The sequence below is a fragment of the Amblyraja radiata genome, chromosome 34, assembly GCF_010909765.2.
Source record: "Amblyraja radiata isolate CabotCenter1 chromosome 34, sAmbRad1.1.pri, whole genome shotgun sequence".
Taxonomy (NCBI): Eukaryota; Metazoa; Chordata; class Chondrichthyes; order Rajiformes; family Rajidae; genus Amblyraja; species Amblyraja radiata.
Window position 1 is genome coordinate 16175002 of NC_045989.1, and position 22945 is coordinate 16197946.

Sequence of the window (22945 nt, forward strand, 5' to 3'; positions counted from 1 at the left end):
AAACATCTTTGTGAACTGTAATTACCCAAGGCACTAATACCAATGTACAGAGAAGTCTACAATTACCCCCCAGTTGCATGAGTATGTAATTGGCCTCGTGTCACACCCATTTGCAGTAATTATAGCGTGATCTTAAGTTCATTGTCCAAGCTACTGAACACAGCATGAATGCATTGCATGAAACAATATCCCTACCCTATTACAAAAAGCAGAGTATTCAATTTGCATGGGCTATCACATTAAGCTTCATCAGAAAGTTCATTTTTGTAAGCCATATCAATTTATTGTTTTATTCCATTTCATGCTATTGTGCAAAAATGTTCCCCAAAACAGGAACGTTTGAATTTGTGGGAAGATTTGTCAAGCTGACCCAAGACAACATCTGAATCAACATTAAAATTAACTGAAGATAGACACAAAAGGCTGGAGTAAATCAACTGGATGAGACATTCATTCAACTCAAAAAGTGTCGGAGGAACTCAAAGGGTCAGGAGGTATCCGAGGGAATGGGCAGATGAAGTTTCTGGTCAGGACCCTTCTTCTGACATACAGAGCAAGTGTGAGAAAGCTGGAAAAGAGAGCCGAGGGTGGGGCAACGTCTAGCAAATGGATACACGCAAGGGAAGAGTGATTGGCAGATTGGTGGGGCGAGTAACAAAGGCTAGAGGTGAAAAGCAGACAAAATGGATAAAGTAGGCAAGATAAAAGGGAAATTAAGAACTTGGAGATGAAAGATAACTTCCTCTGTCCCTTCCACCCATATCCTTCCCTCCAGCTTTACATTTCACTCCTCCTCTACCATTTAATATCACAATGGTGTATTTAAACAATCTTTCAACCAAAGGTGTGCAAAAAACTATTGATCACATAAAAACATGATTGGTTAAGTAGCTACTAAGTTAGTATTCTCCTTAAAAGTCCAGAAGACTCCCAACATTACTTTTAGACTGCGCATAACATTGATGTGTCTTGTTATTATAGAGCCATAGAAACAGGCCCTTTGGTTCACCATGTCTATGCCGACCATGTCCATGCTGAGCTATTCCATCTGCCTACATTTGGCTCATATCCCTCTAAACATTTCCTATCGATGTATATATCTAATTGTCTGAGCAAGTCCTGCCCTTGTTTAATTTACCAAAGTGCAACATCTCACATTTATCCAAAGTTACATTCCACCCACCATTCTTTGACTCACTACCGGTTATCTAGACCCTATTGTAATCTTAGATCACCCTCTGCACTGGCAGCAGCCTCTGCCTACAGCCTGTCTGTTATTTCTATCTTTTTTTTATTATTTTTAGTTAGTCTAAAGTCTTGTGTTGGGGGAAACTTTAACTTTTCTATGTGGGGGAGGGGGGCAGGGTAAGGGGGAAACCGTTTCCCAGTCTCTTCCGGGAGGGGACACGACTATTTCTCCGAGTCGCGTCCTCGCCCCCCACCTTGCGGCCTACCAGCTGGATCGGAGCGGCCTTTCCTGCCGGGGACCGGGAACCGGACCAGGGCTGCTACAGCGGCGGCGCAGTGCTGGAGTCACCGCGGAGCGGGCGATGCCTACCTGGGTCGCCGTTTGGAGCTCCGAAGCGTTGAGCCGCTGCTCCAACATCGTGGAGCTCTGGTGCGGAGAGCTTCCAACGCGTGCGGCGCTGAACGGCATCGTGGAGTCCTGGGCCGCCTTGCAGAGGGTCTCCAGCAGCAGTATCCACCCGGCGCGGCCTGCAGACTTTGGAAGCCGCCGACTCCGGTGTCCACGCCGCTGAGGACGTCCCGCAGCCCCGACGTCGGACTTACAACACCCCAGCGAGCGGTCCTGGACATCGGGCCGCCCATAGCGGCAACTGCGGAGGGCTTGGGGAGGCCCTGACCACGAAGAACAATGGAGGAAGAGACTGACTTTGGTGCCTTCCCACACAGTGGGAAACTTTGATTCTGCTGTGTGGGGATGTTTTATGTCAAACCCTATAGTGTGTTGTGTCCCTTATTTTTATTGTATGGCTGTATGGGAATTTTATTTCACTGTGCCATCTGGCACATGTGATGAATAAATCTATCTTGTTTCTTGTCCACTATAACCACAAACATTGGTGTCACCTGAAAACTTACACCATTGTCATCCAAATCCTGATCAAAGGGAATAAATATCAATGGGCTCAGCACCAGTCCCTATGGCACATCACTAGTGACAGGCCTCCAATAGGTAAAACGACCCTCCACTGCTATGCTCTGATTATTTCCTCCCGAGCCAATTTTATATCCAATTCGCTGGATCATTCTTGATTCCATGAGACTGGTCTAAAACAAGTGACGGCACAGTGGTAGAGTTGCTGCCACAAACAGCGCTAGAGACCCGGGCTTGATTCTGACTATACATGCTGCCTGTAGGGAGTTTGTACATTCTCTCTGTGACTGCGTGGGTTTTCTCTGGGTGCTCCTGTTTCCTCCCACATTCAAAAGACAGCAGGTGTGTAGGTTAATTGGCTTCCAGACTTTGTCACTAGTCTGCAGGATAGAACTAGTGTTTGGGGATCGCTGGTAGGCATCAACTCTGTGGGCTGAAGGGTCTGTTTCCATGCTGTATTTCTAAACTAAACTAAATTTTGTGATTTTAATGGTAGTTCTGGACCAGTTCCTTTTGTTTTAAAGTATAGCAATTTATTGTCTTCCATGTTGAACAGGCTTCTTATTGTAATTATCCAAGGCACTTGGTGATCAAGTACATATCCAAATCCATGTAATGTTTCCCCTGGATTTACCCATGAGGGTAATGATTGCTGGTTGCCTGGCAGAGCAGAAGGCACATGATGACACGCTTTCCAGATTGGAATGTGGTACAAAATTTTTTTTATTGGTTTTTGAAACCATTTACAAAACTTCAACAATATCTGTGAGCACTTTCATCAATAAGAAAAAAAAAAGCTAAACTGAAATGCTATTCCAACATTACTGCACTACTGATTTTGTTTTTCAGCAGTACAATACACAAATACCATTAAAAAAAATCTACACTAAATAAAAATGGTGGTACAGGCCAGCATTACCTTGTGATGTAGTAAGTAGTTGGGGTTCAATGCTTGTAGTTTCTCTTGATGTGTATTAGTTATAATTGCTGAAACCAAATCATCTTCAATCAGCTCACATTAATGGCAATTTATTTTGCAAAAATATATGTATAGCAAATTACTGTAGCACCTTCCACAATAGTTTACCAAACACTAATTCCCCAAATCAATTGAACAAAAGTGATAACATATTCAACGTTTCCAAGGTGAATTAGTAAACTTCAGAAAAGGTACATAACTTGTAATGTGTCTAATTGAGCATCCCTGGCCCTTAAAGAACCAGATTCATTTCAGGAAAAAGAGGTTACTGGAATATAACTAGCACTGTACAATATAATTCAACAACACACATGCACACTTGTGATCATTTATTAACATGGTGAAGAAAAACTGAACGTTAAATTTTCATCGTTTTAATATTCTCATACAAGAGAATTAAGAAAAACAATTATCTCATTGAGATCAATGTACACTGCTACATAAAACACTCAAAATGTCATTTTGCAATGACATTTCATCTTATGTATGGTCTCACCTTCTAAAATCAATTCAAATGACAACTTAGTTTGTGTAACGATTAACATTTGTCCTAAGAGATGTGCCAGGCCAGAAACTCCCTTTAGACATCTAGTGCAAAATATGATCAAAATATATCCACTGAACTCAGAACTGAGGATATACTTAGATTAAAAGCATCTCCAAATATACTTAAGGTGCAAACCTATGTAAGAACCTCTTGCTGAAAACTATGCAATGTTACGCTCAGCGCTGTTTCAGCTAGATAAAGTTAGTTTATTTGTGCTCTGCTGAGCAGTTCGGGTCCAGTGGACCAGAATGTCAACAACAATGTCATAGCTAATATGTCAATATTAAAATAACTAATCAAAATATCAAACTTCAGAGATTGCCAAAGTGATAACCTCTTTGTAAGTGCATATATTAAAAAGCAGACTAAAAAAAAAAGGAGAGAAACACAAATATGAATTAAAAATGTCCAAAGTTTTCAAGAGCTTTTCAATTCCCCATACATAAAACCACACATATATAGCCCACTTTTAGAGTTTTCCAGAAAACTCTTCAACTGGACAGATTTAAAATAAATCACTGGTACATCGCATCCTCTCCATTCAACCATTTACTCAGCTCATCATTTTCCAAGCCCGATAATTATATGGATTGACTTTTAAAACATTACAGAAATTATATGTAATGTAACAGCTCTGCCCTTGGTTAATACCTATTGATCATATTTCTTCACATCAAAATAAAATTAGCAAGACCTTCCTTTGTAGAGATTGATGAAAACAGAGACTGTAGATTTTGGTTAATTGGCAAATATGTTTAAAAATGCTTTAAAATTTTAAAGTTTAAAGATGTGCTTGGCCTTTCAGTCAATTGTTTCAGTTAAAGCATGAATCACTAAATCTGCAATCACAAATGTAAAAGTAGTATCATAGGGATAAAGTATATGTTAATACCATAGCCTTAAACAAAGAATCAGTCTACACTGATGAAATTTAACTAGTATCGTGACATCATTGGGTATATTTGATCCATTCTGGGAAACTTTTCTTTGACTGTCAAGGCAAATTAATTGACCAAGTTAAAATAACTAGTTGAGCAACACAATGTTATGTTCCGCATAATTGATGCCCATAGGTTGACTGTCCACCTGACAGACAGGTATCAGGAAGTTGAGGATAAGGATAAAACACTCCAAACTCAGCACTTTATTCCTTAGAGCATAGAGGACTGTGGGGCTATCTTATAGGGGTTTATACAATCATGAGGGGTATAGACAGGATGAATGCACAGAGTCCTTTACCCAGAGTAAAAACCAGAGGACATAAGATTAAGATTTAATAGAAACCCTAGTGACAACTTTCTCACCCAGTGGTGGATATATGGAACGAGTCGCCAAAGGAAGTGGTTAAGGCAGTTTCAATGACAACGTTTAAGAGATATTTGAACATGTGCATAGATATGAAAGGTTTAGATCGATATGGGTCAAAATAGAACAAGGATTAGCTCAGACAGGCATCTTGGTCGGCATGTAACTTTTGAGCTAAATGTACTGTTTTGTGCTGTATGAATCCATGACTAATCTAATTAAAGGTATAAAATATTTATATATATATTTTAAAAAACATTCAAAAGTTTACCAACTAAGAACATCAAGCAGTACATGTGGAATATAAATGACAATAACAAAATGTAATGCAAGGAATATATACTGATCCATTGAGAATAGCAGTGTCCACATGTGTATAGACTCGTGGGCCTTTTTGCTTCTATCCATTATTTTATAGACAAATTGACAGTGGCAAAACATTTTAGTCCTCACCATTCAGAAATAAGCTAGCACAAAATGTCATGGTTAAATGCAAGCTATTTCAAATTCAGCATGTGCTCTTGAGAACCAGACTAGATCTAAAACCAGGTACAGTTTTCAGCTTTATTTTTGATAAAGCATGCAAATGTGATGCGTAGATTTTTTTTGGAGATGATAATCTGGATATGGAGGAGGCAAAGACATAGGAAACAAATAATTTAATTTAAGTTTTCATTTTTTCTAAAATTTTATTACTAACTTTTTTCTATTAGTTCATGGGACAACTTTAATCGCTAACTTTAAATTATTCACAAACTAAATAAATGCTACTGGAATTGGCTGTATTTATTACTATCTCCAATTGTTCCTGAGGTGGCAAATAAGAATCAATCACGTTGATGCATCAGGAGTCGTAGGTAACTGAGACGAGGTAAGGGTGGCAATGTTCATGAATGGACATTAGTGAACAAAGCAGGTGTCTAATGACAATCCAGCTAAGTATTCCAGTTGTAATTCAATTAATAAAACTAATCTGAAAGTAAAGTTCCCAGCTGCTGTGGTGAGATTCGAACTTTCTGGATCAATGGTTAGAAACTCATGACAGCTGGTCCAGTAACGCAACTATTTACATTACCTACAACTGGTTAAAGGGATATTTTGTTCATTTAAGATGTTAACCAAATACGGAGATCAAGAAAGAATTTAGGAAATTAATTTGTTCTTGAAATATGATTGGATAAAAAACATGTCTTCAGTGTCACAAAAGGCAATGAGAATATGTGGAATAAGTCTACACCTCGACTGCAATAGGGTACATCTATTCCTGTAAATTAGTTGGTCAGCTTTTAAAATTGAGTTTTAAAATCCACTGGATGGGTGTTCGCTTCATGATCAGTAATTTACTCTGCAACTGGAATAAATATTGATGCGTTTGAGAAGGGTTAATCTAAATGAAGAATGAGCTAGCATGTACATATTCACAAACAATCCCATTATTTAAAAAATTATGGAAATTAATGAACAAAATTTCATGATAGCAAAATTAACAAATAAATTCCAGAGAGGGACTGGACATAATCAAGTGTCAAACCATAATCATTATGATTATTCTGAACAATCAAACTATAAGGAGAAAATTCAGTTTATGCTATATTTGTCATTACAGATTTTAGAAATATGACTGTTTCTAATTCAATGGGATAACTATCTTAGAAGGCTTCAGTTACAACAAAATGGAGCACCCTCTTGTGGTCAAAGATTTCTAAAATTATGCATGTGAACTAAATTTATGATGTGGCTTTGAACTTTAAAAATTAAACAAATGTTGGATTCACATAACTCAACAAGTTATTTTAATTGTGCTGCAAACGTGGTTTTCAGTTTTGTTGGAAAGGAGAATACTGAAAAATGCTCAGTTTTCTAACAGGAGTCAGAGATAATTGACAATCAAATTTTTTGAATTGCTGGTTTAGGGTTGCTGAAATTAATTTAATTCTCACATGATAAAAACATTACATTTTACATCAGCTGAGACCATTCGGCCCATTGTGCCTGCTCACGAAAGGAGCAATCTACACACTTTAAACTGTTTTCTTAATTTCATGTTTTTATCCTTGTTGCTTCTAAAATTCAGACCACTTTTCAGACAGCAAGTTCTTCTAGGAATTGCATACATTTTAATAAAACAGGCCAACCATTCTGCCTGGATTCTTTTTGTTCAATCACATGGGTAACTCAAAAGTCTCATCTCACTTCTCAGTTTTGATAAGTTGATAAGTTGTAAAAGACTATTGAAGGTTATCAGCCTTGAGAATAGCCAAGACAGAATCATGGAATGCGGAATCAACTCAGGTTGTTTAAGGATCATATTGCATATCACATTTATCCATTAAACAGCATAGGAAGGTGTGTAGTCTTTAAAATGCGGCTCCATATGCAAGGGAATATATAAAAAGGCAACTAAGTTTTACCATGGCCCGATTAAAAATCAAATCCTATTGGACTATATATGAATCAAATTTAAAATACTCCCTTGAGGGCAGCTTTTCGTTTCACCCATTTCTTGAGTTATGAACAGCAAGAAAAGTGTTTGTCAGGAGACAAGTGCCATACTTGGGATGGAGACATTTATGATATTTTCATAGAACTTAATTTATTTGGTGAATCCTCTCAATCAGTCTAGAAAAAGGTAAATTATGTAATGAACAAATTTTTATAAAGCACCATGAATGTTTTTACCATTAAGAGCTAGCAACTGATTTTATTGAACAGTGTATACTCTTTTACGAATGATACAAAGGATTTAAACCACCCAAGTTGATTTGTGTTTAATTCTTGCATGTGCTGCTTAACACTGTTGTTAATCTTCTGAAATAGATTAACATAGCTGTTACAACACCTCAGAGAAATATACCATGGTCAGGTTGTATCATAACAGCGTCTCAAGTGGGAAAGCAACTAGCATGATATACTAATTTGTTTGCTTTACCAAATTCAGACTGTTGAATTCCTACTTGTTACAAGGCAAGCATCACACTGCCGACAATAAGAGTATATGGTCGGCAATAGAATTCTTCATTACTGTTGTAGTATCTCAATGACTTGTATTATTTCATCCTTTATGGACAGTTTCAGGCATCCAACATTGGGTGAATTGCAAGATAACGTTTTGAGTAATATCATAAGGATTGCATTACAGTGTTCCCACTGATATCACTATAAAGGTTTTTTAGTATTGTACATAATGCCAAGTGCTCTATATGTTTCGAATAAGAAATACAGAGCAAACGAAAATAAGAAAACGTGGCTGAAACACAACAATATAAATATTGTTGCTTGTTAAATTCAATAGAACTTATTAAATCGTATTAATAGTTAAACTCGTAAAAGAAAAGTCACAATGAAGCATTTTGAGACCTGAAGTTGTATCTTAAAAGACGCTGGGCTAAATTCTACCTACTGACAGCAGCCGAGATTGTAAATGCACCTAATTCCTTTGTTAGACTCAAAATGCTGGAATAACTCAGCGGGTGAGGCAGCATCTCTGGAGAGAGGGAATGGGCGACATTTCGGGTCGAGACCCTTCTTCAGACTTATGTCAGGGGAGGGGGCGGGACAAAGATAGAATGTAGACGGAGACAGTAAGACCAGTGGGAGAACGGGGAAGGGGATGGAGAGGGAAAGCAAGGGCTATCTGAAGTTAGAGATGTCAATGTTCCTACAGCTGGGGTGTAAACTACCCAAGCAAAATATGAGGTGCTGTTCTTCCAATTTGCGCTGGGCATCACTCTGACAATGGAGGCCCAGGACAGAAAGGTCAGATTGGGAATGGGAGGGGGAGTTGAAGTGCTGAGCCACCGGGAGATCAGGGAGGTTAAGGCGGACTGAGCGGAGGTGTTCAGTGAAACGATCGCCAAGCCTGCGGTTGGTTTCGGCGATGTAGAGAAGTTGACACCTGGAACATCTGACCTTTCTGTCCTGGACCTCCTCCATTGTCAGAGTGAGGCCCAGCACAAATTGGAGGAACAGCACCTCATATTTCGCTTGGGTAGTTTACACCCCAGCGGAATGAACATTGACTTCTCTAACTTCAGATAGCCCTAGCTTTCTCTCTCCATCCCCTTCCCAGTTCTCCCACCAGTCTTACTGTCTCCGCCTACATTCTATCTTTGTCCCGCCCCCTCCCCGGACATCAGTCTGAAGAAAGGTCTCAACCCGAAACGTCGCCCATTCCTTCTCTCCAGAGATGCCGAGTCACCCGCTGAGTTACTCCAGCATTTTGTGTCTACCTTCGATTTAAACCAGCATCTGCAGTTCTTTCTTACACTCACAATTCCATAAATGGATGGCACACACACATCCACACAGATGTATTTACAGTGAACCATACAGGATGGCATCTAAAATGAAATTATGGACACACGATTAATAGAACATATGTATGGAGAACAGTTATGTTTTTTCTCCTGGAATACACTTGTTTATGAACAAATGTTTTTCTGAAGGCAGGCACATCTATTAGGCTAAATATTATGAATCAGAAAATGAAATGTGTGCTATATATTTAACAGTACTCTTTGATTTAACCCAACATTTCAACTGTAGGATGATCTTTACTTTCCATCCAGTCAAAACCTGAAGACTCATTACAGATTTGCTGAAATACTGCATCATTATTTAGTTCCTCCAGTGTAGTATCAACATCGTGCCCCTGTTGTTTACTAGGGTCAAACAGCAAATTTGTGTCTAAAGTGCTCAGATCGTTTATGCTGCCTGAAAGCTCAGTAGGTAACCTGAGATCACTGGAGAAATCAGAGGCAACATTTAGATCTGATGATACTTGACCAACCACTTGCTGGTTAGACTGTAGGCTCTCTTCAGCCAGAAAGTCTTTGACTGTATTGTTGAAATCCAATGATTGCACTCTGGCTTCTGTTTGTGCTTGATTACCCTCAGAAATATAACCCATCTGATCATTATTGATGTGTTTTGTTACATAACTGGGCTTTTGGAATTCAAAGACAGAAGAGCCTGGATTAATCATTGGTTGCTGGTTGGCAAAATTAGATGTTGTCTCTAATATCTGAGTAAGATTCATTCGTGCTGTATAATTGGAGGGCAAATTATTTATTCCTAAGCCTCTCATTGCATCGTCACCTTCAGAATCAAGTTTACTTAACAACACATTTGTTATCTTTTTCGTGTTAGTTGGCTTCTGGTAAGATGGAAAAGTATTCTGCATCATAACTGACAAAGGGACAGATTGGCTTCTTTGAGCTATGCTGTTGGCACTATTATCAGAAATATTGTTAACAAATGTGTTGTGAACCTCGGGTGTCATTGGGCTTCCAAAAGTTGCCATACTTGTTCTCGGCAGATTAATCACTGGACCAACTGTGCTTCCGCTAAGATTACGTTGACGAACAGCAGGACTGACACTGCGGCACCTAAAATTATTGATCAGTGAATGTATTCCTTTGTTGTCAAGAGGCGCTGGCACTGCAAAGCCCTCCTGCTTATTGCAATTAGCCATTGAAGCTGCCTGGTGTGGTATAGGTGAAACAGGAGTAACACGGCCCATTTGAGCATCATGATGTCTGAACTGTAACTGCACAGTATTATGATATGATTGCATTGTCTGTCCAGGAACTGCAAAGGCATGTGGTTTTCTAAAGTGATCCTCTGTAAGTTTCTGGTAACTAGGAAGAATACCAACACCACTGGTCAACATTGCTGGATTGCTCATTCCAGTGTTGTATCCATTATTCATCCATTCAATTTTTGTTTTGTCTGGATGAGTAGCCATGGGCCGTTGCATCGGTTTAACAGGACTACTGGAAATTACACTGGCATCCTGGTAGGCCAGGCTGGAGCTTATGGGAGTAAAAGCAAACGGGTTCCGGCACTCAACAGGGCTCGGAGGTACACTACTGCTGCAGTTTGAATGAGGTGTACCAATTGGCGTATGCCTGCTACTACCGAGAGCACTGTCAACAGGTGTGGATTGAGCCATTCTGGAGCTAGGACTGGAACATGTTTGGGAGCCAATCATTTCTGATGTAGGTGTTGGATTGGGTGTCGGAGTTGGTGTTGGCGTTGGGGTTGGAGTGCCACTGCTATGGATGGGATGATAGAATTGCCCCATTTGATGAGATGATAACAGTGTATTCTGACTTCCTGCAGAATGACCATGAGCAGGTATTCCCAACGCAGATTCATAATCAACATTCAAGGACATTTGCTCTTCAAATAACACAAGCTCTTCTACAATACTGTCCTGTGTAAGATCATCGTCAAATTGAAAGTAGTTATCACTGGGTTGTGAACTTGGAGCAGTGAGATCCATCAAATTATCCTGCAGAGGTAACGGGTGTGACAACTGCACTTGATGGTGTCCTTGCAGCTGAACCGAATTAGAAACTTGCATCTGATTTTGAGCATGCAACTGTTGATCATAAGGCTGCTGATCCAACCCATTACATTGTGCTGGCTCCCATGCAGATTCTCGAAAATCAATGGTCCCTGAATTCCCTATTGTATTAGCATTTACAGCTGCCTGCCTTTCTGTATTCATAAAAAAACATTGGTGTTTCCTTTTGATATGCTGGATATCAGTATGATCGGCAAACAGCTTTGTACTTGTGTTGTGCCCCTGCACAGAAAATAAGCCCCTTTCCAAATCTGCGGTCTCGTTTTCCTGAAAGATAGACATTTGTTCTGTATCCGTCTGAACGCAACCCAAGGTGACCACTTGGATATCGGATGAAGGGTTGGCTAATATACGGGTTATCCCTGTTGTATTTAGTTTAACAGTAATTTTACTAGGTGTATGAACCTGAGATGTTGGGGTTTTCTCATTTTTTACCAGTACACCTGCAGAGAGCTTCGGATGTGTCACTACTGCAGTTCCAGGACTGATCTGATGTTCTGCACTATCGAAAATGGGTTCCAAAACCAGAGCTTTCTTCACAGGTGGCACCAGTGGCTCACCTAACGAATTTGAGGGAGACCGTTTCCTTGGGCTTTTTGGGCACATCCCATTATCTTTATGAGACCTGGCAGTATCGGCATTGGATTTTGAACTAATGCTGGTGTTCATCATTAAAGCAGAGGAAACAACAAAAGCATTTTGATTATTTCCAGACAATGAAATGGCCAGATTTTCATTGTGTAAAAACTTGCCATCATTTTTTGACCGTTTTCCTTCAGTTTTCTGACCATTACAGACTTTAGCTGCCTTCTCAGTAGATATTCTCCCATTTGGCGTCTTCACTTTTGTGGTACCTTCACTATTACCTCTCTGTCCGGACGGAGAACCAGAAGCTCTTCTGGGATCATTCAGATTTCTTGAATGATCTTGGCACTGAATCTGCTTTTCATCATTTGATATCGCTTCCTGTTCGTATTTGATGACCTCCGCAGTAGGTGTAGTCGTGGCACTACTTGATCTGGATCCAGCAGCAGAAAGAGAAGTAGCGCCAACTTTCACAGTTGACGTAGATTTTGTTTTTTCTGTTACTCCACCACTGTTACTCGCTGATGATGTAGGTTTAGGAGATGCACCTGTACTGGGTGGAAGAGATATTGTAGTCATCTTCACCATATTCAAAGAGCTTGGATGGGATGCTCCAGAAGCAACAGTTTTAATTGGACTGCTACTGGCCAAAAGTACCCTTGTTGGAGAGGTAAGAGTAAGTGTGTTGGTTGAAGGTGGTTTAGGCAAGATTTGATGATAACGTGGCCTTGAGCGGTCATTATGTGGACTTGCAGGAATATTCTGGATAGTCTTCTGCTGCTGTTTGACCGACTGCATATGTTGAGCCACAACCTGAACATTCAAAGGAAGGACCTTGCTTTCTGATGGACCCAATGGACTTGGTGACGTCATCATCTGCCTGCTTCTTTGCATCTAAAAAAACACCATAACAGTTACATAAGAACTAAGTTTAATAAATGAACTCAAAGTAGAGGAAATGCGTTTCCTTGCACACATTAAATGGTCAACAATTTTCTATGTTTTTTTTGCAAAGCTATGATAAGAAAAATATCCAACCAATGCATCCAAGCATAAAAGTATTTTACTTCCTTCACAACTAGTTTCAAAATTAAAGCAATTGCACTGTTAATTATTGAAAGTGTCCTAAGAAAATCATGTGCACTAAAAGCATTCACTATTAGTAGTTTTGCTGATCACGTTGCAATGAAAATGAAACATTCAAATTGACATTGATCTATACAACTTTAGGTAGAACTGCATTGTACTATATTTTTATGGCAGCGATAGTTAGATTCTTGATTAGTACAAGTTATGGGGAGAATGCAGGAGAATGGGGTTAAGAGGGGAAGGTAGATCAGCCATGATCCAGAGAAAAGTTCCCTGGAAAAGTAAGTAACTAGGACGGTTAGGGTTTAAGATGAATAATGAGGTGGAAGTTGGGGAGTGGATGGTGTTAATTGAATTAGTTAAAGAAAAAGGACAAGTTAATACAATTAATGATAAGCAGCAGGAGAGAGAATCCTGACAAAAATAGGGTCAAACATGCAGCACAAAAAGTGCTAAATGTGACGCTAAATATTTAGCTTCAGTAGTTAATTTTTTTAAAATCATTATATATTGAAGCCAAAGGTTTGCAATCTCAACGCATGTCTGATGAACTCATTGCCCAGAGACATAAATGGGCACAATTTCATTAGTGATGTATATGCAAGGTGATCAAAGCTGTGAAATAAATAAAAAACAGAAAGTGGTGGAAATACTTTTCTACTTGACTTTTGACAGCATTTTCTGCTTTAATTTCATAATTCCAGCATCTGCAGTTTATTTTTCATTTTCTCTTGCTGGGAATTGACTATACTTGGGTATTTGGCATTTCAGAAAGAGGAGTAAAATGAATGCTGTGAATGATAATCAGGCCTCAAAAATCAGCAAATAGGGCCAGCCTGGCCCAGGATAAGAATGAATGAAATCAGTGTGTCTCCACATAATGACTACATTGCTGTACATGGTATTGATCACAAAATAAAGGGGGCTTGTGACAAAGGCACAGTAAGGCAGTGAACAAAATCATGGGCAACTTGAATTTCATATTGATTGGGCAAATCAACCTCATAAAGGCAGTCTTATGGATAGATTCATAGAATGCATGCTGAACCATTTCATAGGGCAGCTCCTTGTGAACCAGGCAAAAGACAGGATTAAATTGGTGTTCTCATGGCAAGAATTCTTTGAAAGAAGTGATCATAGCATGATGGACTTTCACATCTAGTTTGGAGTGGCAAACTCGTGTGAGAATAGGATCTTAAACCAAAATAAAGGTAATTACTTAGAAATGAAGAGAGAATGGATATGGATTGGGAAAATGCATTAAAGATGTGTTTCAGAAGCAGAGCTTTTTTTTTTTAATGCTTGACCTTTGGAAAAATACATAGTGCTGACAAGTAACAACACTGGGAAAAGTGGCCAAGTAAATAATAGTATCAGACCATGCATCGCCAAATCAGCACAATAAATTTTAACTGAACCATTACCCTGAAACTGGATGTGCAGCACCGAAGCAATTAAACCACCTGATACCACGTACCTACGTTATGTGACTTTACAATTGAAAAATTATGTGATTTTATTCATTAGATTTTTAAATCCTGCCACCTCCCCTCCCTCCACGCCACCCTCTCCAACAGTCTTCACTTTGATTGTCAATCTTAACACTGAATCACGAATAACCTACCTGGATAGGGCTGGGAACAGTTGCCACTACTATGCCAATTGTGGGCTGTGGAGAAAGCAAAGCAGGGCTTCCATTGGGAATGTTAGTTACTCCTCCAACAGTGGGGCCCTCTATCTTCTTCCCTTGTTGCTCGCCTGGAAGTGGAGATTGAAGTTTCTGTTCTTGTTGTTTCTTCAGTGTATTTTGTTGAATTTTGCGCTGTAATTGTTGTTTGGCATCTATTGATGGCGAAAGCAAAGTCTTCACTTGGGGCTGAAAAGAGTTGCTTTCAGCCATAGGCACAAACGCAGAAGGTTGCTGCCCTCCTGCAACAAAGGAAATTATAAACTGTGAACACACAAAACTATGTACACTCGATAAGTCAGCATCAAAATCATGAGGATATTTAGCTCTGAAACATGCAGCTTCTGATTTTGTTAGCTGCTTATTACTATATTTTTCATGATAACCATTTCACCACCCGTGCTTTCAGTACATTTTTTGGATCTCTGATAAAAATGGAAACATGATATAATTATTGTTGAAAACAACTATTCTGTTTCCATAATGCTCTGTATTTCTTTGAGCACATTAAACTCTGGTGCATTTCCAATCGTTTCTGCAATAGTTGAAACACCAACTCCCTAGAGAAAGACATAAATCTAATCATTTTTATAAGCAATTAGTCACAAAATAAAAGCATAAGATTTCGATAGTTATATTTCATAATTCATCCAGGAACCTGGGCACAACTATTTTTGCCTTTTGCAGTTGCTAGTTATTTCTTACATATGATATTAAAAGCAAAGCAGTTAGGTAATATGTGGTTCTTCAAGTTCTTTTGTTACGACATAATAAATAAAAACTTGTCAGTTGCTGATCAATAATATCAGTGCCAGCAATGTAGAACTGTCCAGCTTTTACAGCACATGTCAACATCAAACATATCAAGATACTGTATAGTCCCTAGGCAGCATTCTTGCCTGCATGGGTTTAACAATGCAACGTAATCAATCAAATCTCATTATCCCTTTCTCATTGCGGAATCTTGCCAACAATTTTGTTTTTTAATTGACAAGATAAAATACAATGAAAAACCATGAAACCATTGTCGTCCTCTACATTTCCCCCCTGTAACCCATTCTCATATACATGCTCATCAACTTCCCAATACTTCTATCGCCCAGTCGTATAGTAGACAATTCACCTGACAGTCAGCATGTCTTTAGGATGTCGGAACAAATTGAGCACCTGAGGGAGAAGCACACATGGGCACAGGGAGAGCATGAAAACTCCATTAAGTAACACAGCAGGTCAGAATCAAACCCATGTCTCTGGATCGCTGGATAACTGCATTCATACAAGTTTTAAATTATCAGTAAATATAATTTTTACTGATAGTTGTTGGAATTTGATAGTTTATTGAAATGGCTTTCTTTTAATATATCCGAGCATATCATTTTTGAATGATGTGTTATACTGCATATTCATAATGAATTGTAATTTACAGGGAAGGATAAATGGATTGGATAGGTTTAGAGGGATATTGGCCAAATGCAGGCTAATGGGACAAGCTTAATGTGGGTAAAAAAGAAAATAGAAGGGAAGTTGATGGGCATGTGTGTTAAATTGTTGGACTTCAGAGAAACAAAGAGCAGGAATTAGTTTGATGACTTTACTCAGTGCAAGATCTAGTGTGGATCTGACAAACCAATTTGCCTTCAACTATGTTTAAACTAAGTTGCACACACAAATCCTTCACCGAACAGAATATCTGCCATCTGATGCCTCTCCCCTTTCTTGATCTCTTTGTCTCCATCATGGGGAACAGGCTATTGACTGAAGTCGACTCCAAACCCACTGACTCCCAGTTATCTGGAATACACCTCCTCCCACCCTGTCTCTTGCAAAGACGGTATCCCCAACTCTTAGTTTCTCCATAGCATCATCTCCTAAGATGAGCTTTTCCATTGTAGGACATCCAAAATACTCTCTTTCCCTAGTAATCATGCTTTCCCCTCTTCCCCCTCATAAATGGACACCTCCTATGTGTCCCAGTGAGTCCTGCTCTCACACCTCCCCGCAGACAGAACAATGATAGTTCTCCAGGCCCTCACCTTTCACCCCCAGCAGCCTTCGCATCCAACACATCATTCTTTGACGTTTCCACAACTTTCAATGTGACCCCACCACCAGTCATATCTTCCATTCGTTCCTTTCTGCATTCCACAGAGACCACTCCCTCTGCAACTCCTTAGTTCATTCATCCTTTCCCACCCAAACAACCCCTTCCCCCATGTACTATCCCCTGAAACCACAGGCGTAACACCAGTCCATATACCTCCTCCCTCACATACATCCAGGGACTCCAGCAGTCCTTCCAGATGAAACAGAGGTTCACGTACACCTCCTCTAACGTCAACTACTGTATTCTTTTACATTGGCGAGACCTAGCATAGACTCGGCGACCGTTTCATCGAACACCTGCGCTGGGTCCGGCAAAGCCGACTGGATCTCACGGTTGCTAACCATTTTAAATCCCCTTACTGATCTTTCTGTTGAGGGCCTCCTCCATTGCCAAAGCCCTTGCCCCTCCCTTTCCACCTATATTCCTCTGGCTTCACAAATTACAACTCTTCTAACCTTAACTCTCACTTTTCTGGCTTTCTGAACATCTGCCTATCAAAGCTCATCTCACCTGTATCCACCTATCACACACCTGGCAGTGTCCTGCCCCTCCTGTCTTTCAGCTTTCTTCCCCCCCACCACAATCTGTCTGGAGGAGGGTCCCAGCCCCAAATGTCACCTATCCATGTTCTCCAGAGATGCTACCTGACCCGTTGAGTTACTCCAATGCTTTGTGTCTTTTTTTGTAAACCAGCATCTGCAGTTCATTGTGACGACATAAAAGTTGCAACATCATGCACGTATCAGGAAAGGGAAGGAGCAACTCCCCTCACGCAACTACAGTATGTAGTTGAACTTCATAACCAATAATGCAAGCAATACTGTACTTGGCAACTTGTTTCCTTTACCATCATAAAAATGTTGTATATTAAGCAGCAGCAAAGTAGTCTTAAAATATTTAATGGGGAGATATTCCATACACTCAATCGCTCACCTGAAGGATCACCAGTCATCATGGACAACGCAGCGATGGATTTAGTGACAATATAGTGACTGGTTACAAGGAAGCGTGCGAGATCGACCACCGAATCAAACTTGCGAATTAATACCTTCTGGGCCCACTCACACACCAGACTGCAAGCTGCAGATCTGACCTCTTCATCAATACTCTGCAAGTGCCCTGCACAGTCTGATCCTTCAGACTAAAAAAACAAGATAATCAAAAATTAGTCTCTAATTATTAACAGTGGAAAATAAAACATTCACTCCAAAAATAAGGAATATCTCTGCGTGATAATCTCATCTTTTAATCACAAAAACCATTTGAGGTTTCAGTAAGAGAAATTCAACTACCTATGCAACTTAAAATAAAAATAACATTGAGGTCAAGATTGGAGCAGCAACACAAATAATTAAATGCAAACTGATCAATTTATGAAAATGCATTCCCTCAAAAAGTGCGACTTACATTTGACTTTGGGACAGATATACCCAATTCTAGATGTTATATTATAGAGACCACAGAAGTTTGCTGCACAAAATACCGAGGAAAGTACATTTACCTTAATGCATAAACAAGCAAATGATAAATCAATATTTCTTTGAGTACACATACATCCAAGTTCAATTTCTAGATTTTCAGATTTTCTTAGAAATGCAAGCAGGAAAATACCAGCCAACTGGCAGGTAGTTAGCCGAGCAATTTCACATCAGCTCTGTAAAATCTTTTGGGAAATTAAAGAATGATAGTAAATGACAACTTGGGACAAGAAATAACAAAAAGGTAACCCAGCTGTTAATCCGACTCAAATTGACATTAAGTGCAAAGTCTGTCTTACTCATTCCCTAAACAAATAACAGACAGTATATCAATCTAGATTTAAGATAAATAGCATAGAAGGGTTAGAAATAATTTCATATTTTGAAATCCTTTGAAACAAGAGTTTGGGGGGGGGGGGGGGGTAACTGTTTATATTACAAAGGAGTGTCACCATCAGGCTCCCAAGGAAATGATAACAGAAGGGGAGACAAGTAGTCACGCCTGGCCACTAAACAAGCTACTGGAAGTTTGAGCTTATATGTCAAGAAGTACATTCCAAGTCCAGATATGGACCTCATTCCAAAACACGTCGTAACTCAAAGGTTTCTTTAATAATGTCCCAAGGTCAAGGGGTTGGACAGGCTAGCTGCAGGAAGACTGTTCCCGATGTTGGGGAAGTCCAGAACAAGGGGTCACAGTTTAAGGATAAGGGGGAAATCTTTTAGGACTGAGATGAGGAAAACATTTTTCACACAAGAGAGTGGTGAATCTCTGGAATTCTCTGCCACGGAAGGTAGTTGAGGCCAGTTCATTGACTATATTTAAGAGGGAGTTAGATGTGGCCCTTGTGGCTAAAGGGATCAGGGGGTATGAAGAGAAGGCAGGTACAGGATACTGAGTTGGATGATCAGCCATGATCATATTGAATGGCGGTGCAGGCTCGAAGGGCCGAATGGCCTACTTCTGCACCTATTTTCTATGTTTCTAAGGTCAAATACTGCCATTTATTATTGTGCAGGAAACTTTAAGCATGTACATTTCCTGAATATTTGCTGTCTGCACTGTGAAATTGGTTGCAACTGGTGTTTAACTGTCACATGTACTGACAATGGAACAATGAAATTGTTGCTTGCAACAGTATAACAGGTCTGTAATCACAGTACTCATAGGTAACACAATAAACAATAAAAGTTCAATAAATTAAAAAAAAAATTTTTTGATGCCAAACAAAACTGCAATGCCAGTTTGTAGTTTAGTTGGTGTTCATAGTGTTCAAGAGACTGATGGTTGTTGCAACGAAGGTGGTCCCGAGCCTGGACGTGATAGTTCTCAGGCATTTCACTCCTGCCATCTGAAAGCGGCTAGCATCATCAAGAGCACTTCCCACTCTGGCCATGCTCTCATTTCAGTCAGGAGTGAAATGAGAGCATGGCCAGAGTGGGGAGGGCCCTTGACGATGCTTGCTGCCTTTCTGAAGCACTGCCTTGTACAGATCCCTACAATCAAATTCTTTCTCACATCTATATTTTTTCGGAAAAATGCCCATCTTATCCAACCTTTCTTTATAGTTCAACCTATTTGTTCCAGGAATGGGTCCAGTAAATCTGCTCTGAAATGCTTCAATGCATTTACACCTGTCTCTCATTAAGGAGTTCCATATTGTACACGGTCCTACAGATGTGACTTTACCAAAACCCTATATAACATAAGAACCATCTCCTTATTTTGTATTAAATTATACCAGCAATAAACTATAATATTGTTTGCTTCCTGTACCAGCATACCAGCTGTGTGCAAATCACACCATAGGACAGCCAAATCCCTTGGCAATCAAAGCTATGCAAACTCACACTATTTACAGTATGTGTTCCTTCATTATAGAAGTGCAAGTATTTATTCTTGGTAATAGAATATTTATGTGCTTGGATGAACATGTCAGGGTTTAAAGGTAGACAAAAATGCTGGAGAAACTCAACGTGTGAGGCAGCATCTATGGAGCGAGGGAATAGGCGACGTTTCGGGTCGAGTCCCTTCTTCAGACTGATGTGGGGGGGGGGGGGGGGGGGCGCGGGAAAAAGATAGAATGTAGACAGAGAAAGTAAGACCAGTGGGAGAGCTGGGAAGGGGAGGGGAATGAGGGAGAAAGCAAGGACTACCTGAAATTGGAGAAGTCAATGTTCATACTGCTGGGGTGTAAACTACCCAAGCAAAATATGAGGCGCTGCTCCTCCAATTTGCAGTGGGACTCACTCTGGCCATGGAGCAGGCCCAGGACAGAAAGGTCTGATTTGGAATGGGAGGGGGAGTTGAAGTGCTGAGTCACCGGGAGATCAGGTTAGTTATTGCGAACTGAGCGAAGGTATTAGGCGAAGCGATCGCCAACCTGCGCTTGGTCTCACCAATGTAGAGCAGTTGTCACCTGGAACAGCGGATGCAATAGATGAGGTTGGAGAAGGTGCAGGTGAACTTCTGCCTCACCTGAAAAGATTGCTTGGGTCCTTGGATGGAGTCGAGGGGGCGGTAAAGCGACAAGTGTAGCATTTCCTGCGGTTGCAATGCTACACTTGTCGCTTGCCGATCGCTTCGCCCAACACCTCTGCTCAGTTCGTAATAACCAACCTGATCTCCCGGTGGCTCAGCACTTCAACTCCCCCTCCCATTCCGAATCCGACCTTTCTGTCCTGGGCCTCCTCCATGGCCAACATTTTTGTCTACCTTCGATTTTTTCAGCATCTGCAGTTCTTTCTTAAACATGTCAGTGTATAACATCGTTTATCAACAATCTCGGACAATCTGAGATAGTTATCAAAGGGAGGGATGAAGCTGGTAAGCCATGAAACAAAGTGGACATATTCAAAGTAATGCTTTAACTTCAGAATATTTACGGAAAGAAAATTCTCCTCATATAATAAATGTGTAGCTTAAAAAAGAGGTTGAAAGGCAGTGAAGAGAAATATACAAATGGACCATGTTAATGTGTTTTCAGATGGCATCAGCAAGCTATCTGATAAAGTGGGCAAATATAAATTTGTGGGAGACTCAAAGTTAATGGTGTATGAACAGAAAGAGCTATTACATTGACTTTCAAAGATTAAATAAAAGTCTGCAAAGCATTTAAAATTCTAGGAAGCAGAGATGGGATTGTCCTCCCCCCCTCCCCCCCACCTCCCCAGGATAGAAATATCAAATACTAGAGGGAGGAAAGGGAAAGTTTAAAGAGATTTGCAAGGTAAGTTTATTTACACAGAGAATGGGAAGTGCCTGGAATGCACTGCTGAGGAGATGGTTGAAGCAGATACATAAAAGTGTTTAAGAGGCATTTTAAAAGGCACATGGTCAGACAATGGAAGGATATAGATCATGTACAAACAGATGTACAGTTTAAATTGGCATCAAAAGCATAAACATCCTGGAGTGAAGGGCACATTCCAGAACTCTATGTATAATGAAGTATTCACCATACTAACAACAGTAAGACCACTAAAAAGTATAATGTACAGGAAAACCTGAGCACACAGATGTATTATAAGTGATTAAGCATGACTTAATCTAACATTTAAGAACATTCTGCAGCTGTATGAAAGCAGTTTAGAATGGTTAACATGAGTGCGGGACTTAACGTTGGACTGAAGAACAAGTTCTCCAGATTTGTCTGCAAATTCAAGTGTGAGTGAGGTTTTGCTATTGGTGGATATAAAGATAGGACTGCCACTTTCAACTGAAACAGTGGAAGATGACAGTTGCACACACAATATTCTTTCCAATAGTGAAGGAAAACATATTGTTATAGTATAGTAGGATACTTACCCCTTCAGTGGTTTTGTGAAAATCCAAGCTTGGTAGTGACGGCATGTGAACAAAAGCCTTTTTCCTCAGACCACTATAGCAATATGTTTCAAGTAATTAAGGTTAATGTTTGTTTTAAAATACAAAATTAAATAAATATATCCTACTTATTATAAACATTAAAAAACTTACAAGCTGCAAGCTTAGCCAAGCAGTGTGTGTGTGTGTGTGTGTGTCTGTCTGTATTTGTGTCTGTCTGTATTTGTGTGTGTCCGTCTGTCTGTCTGTGTGCCTGTGCCTGTCTGTCTGTGCCTGTGCGCCCTTTTTTCACCTCTATCCCCATCATTGTGGACAGACTATCGGAACGCCTGTTGATGTTTAGTAGAGCGTAGAGTGTTTAATTTGTTCATGATATATGTATTTTTATTTCTATTTATTTTTTACTGCACACTGAATGGACACTGGTTGAGCAACGTTTTTTTGTTTCCTCTGGGTATGTGAGTACTCAGGAAAATGACAATAGAGATAGACTATACTATACTATAAGAAGGGTTCATTCCAAAATGTCACCTGTCCATTCCTTCCAAAGATGCTGGCTGATCCGCTGAATTCCTCCAGCCCTTTGTGTTTTGCCATAAGTGTGAAAAATTGAATGCATAACATTTCATGAACTATTCCCATTTTTTTCACAACCACACAAAATATTTTACTTAGAATTTATTACATGCCTACAGCGAAAACAAAAATCTAGATTTTGTAATTTTACAAAAGAGAAAGTAATGTTACATCTTGAAGAATTCAAATAATGTGGGGAACACGATTACTTTTAACTCTTTATCTAATTTTCTTCTCAGTAGCCTCTGCTGCAATTAAGATGCTATATCAGCAAACTACT

General features: G+C 39.8%; 1 protein-coding gene across 2 annotated transcripts in view; it reads right to left on the reverse strand.

The window, feature by feature from the left end:
- Positions 1-9103: 9103 nt before the first annotated feature.
- Positions 9104-22945, reverse strand: part of rfx7 (regulatory factor X7) — a 46571-nt gene continuing 32729 nt past the window's right edge. For both annotated transcript variants that reach the window (XM_033050595.1, XM_033050594.1), the window contains exons 6-9: positions 22072-22156; positions 17719-17926; positions 14619-14923; positions 9104-12799 (exon numbers count right to left, since the gene is read on the reverse strand). In XM_033050595.1, the coding sequence (XP_032906486.1) occupies positions 9473-12799; positions 14619-14923; positions 17719-17926; positions 22072-22156 (3925 nt within the window). In that variant the 3' untranslated portion in view covers positions 9104-9472. The remainder of the gene's footprint in view (positions 12800-14618; positions 14924-17718; positions 17927-22071; positions 22157-22945) is intronic.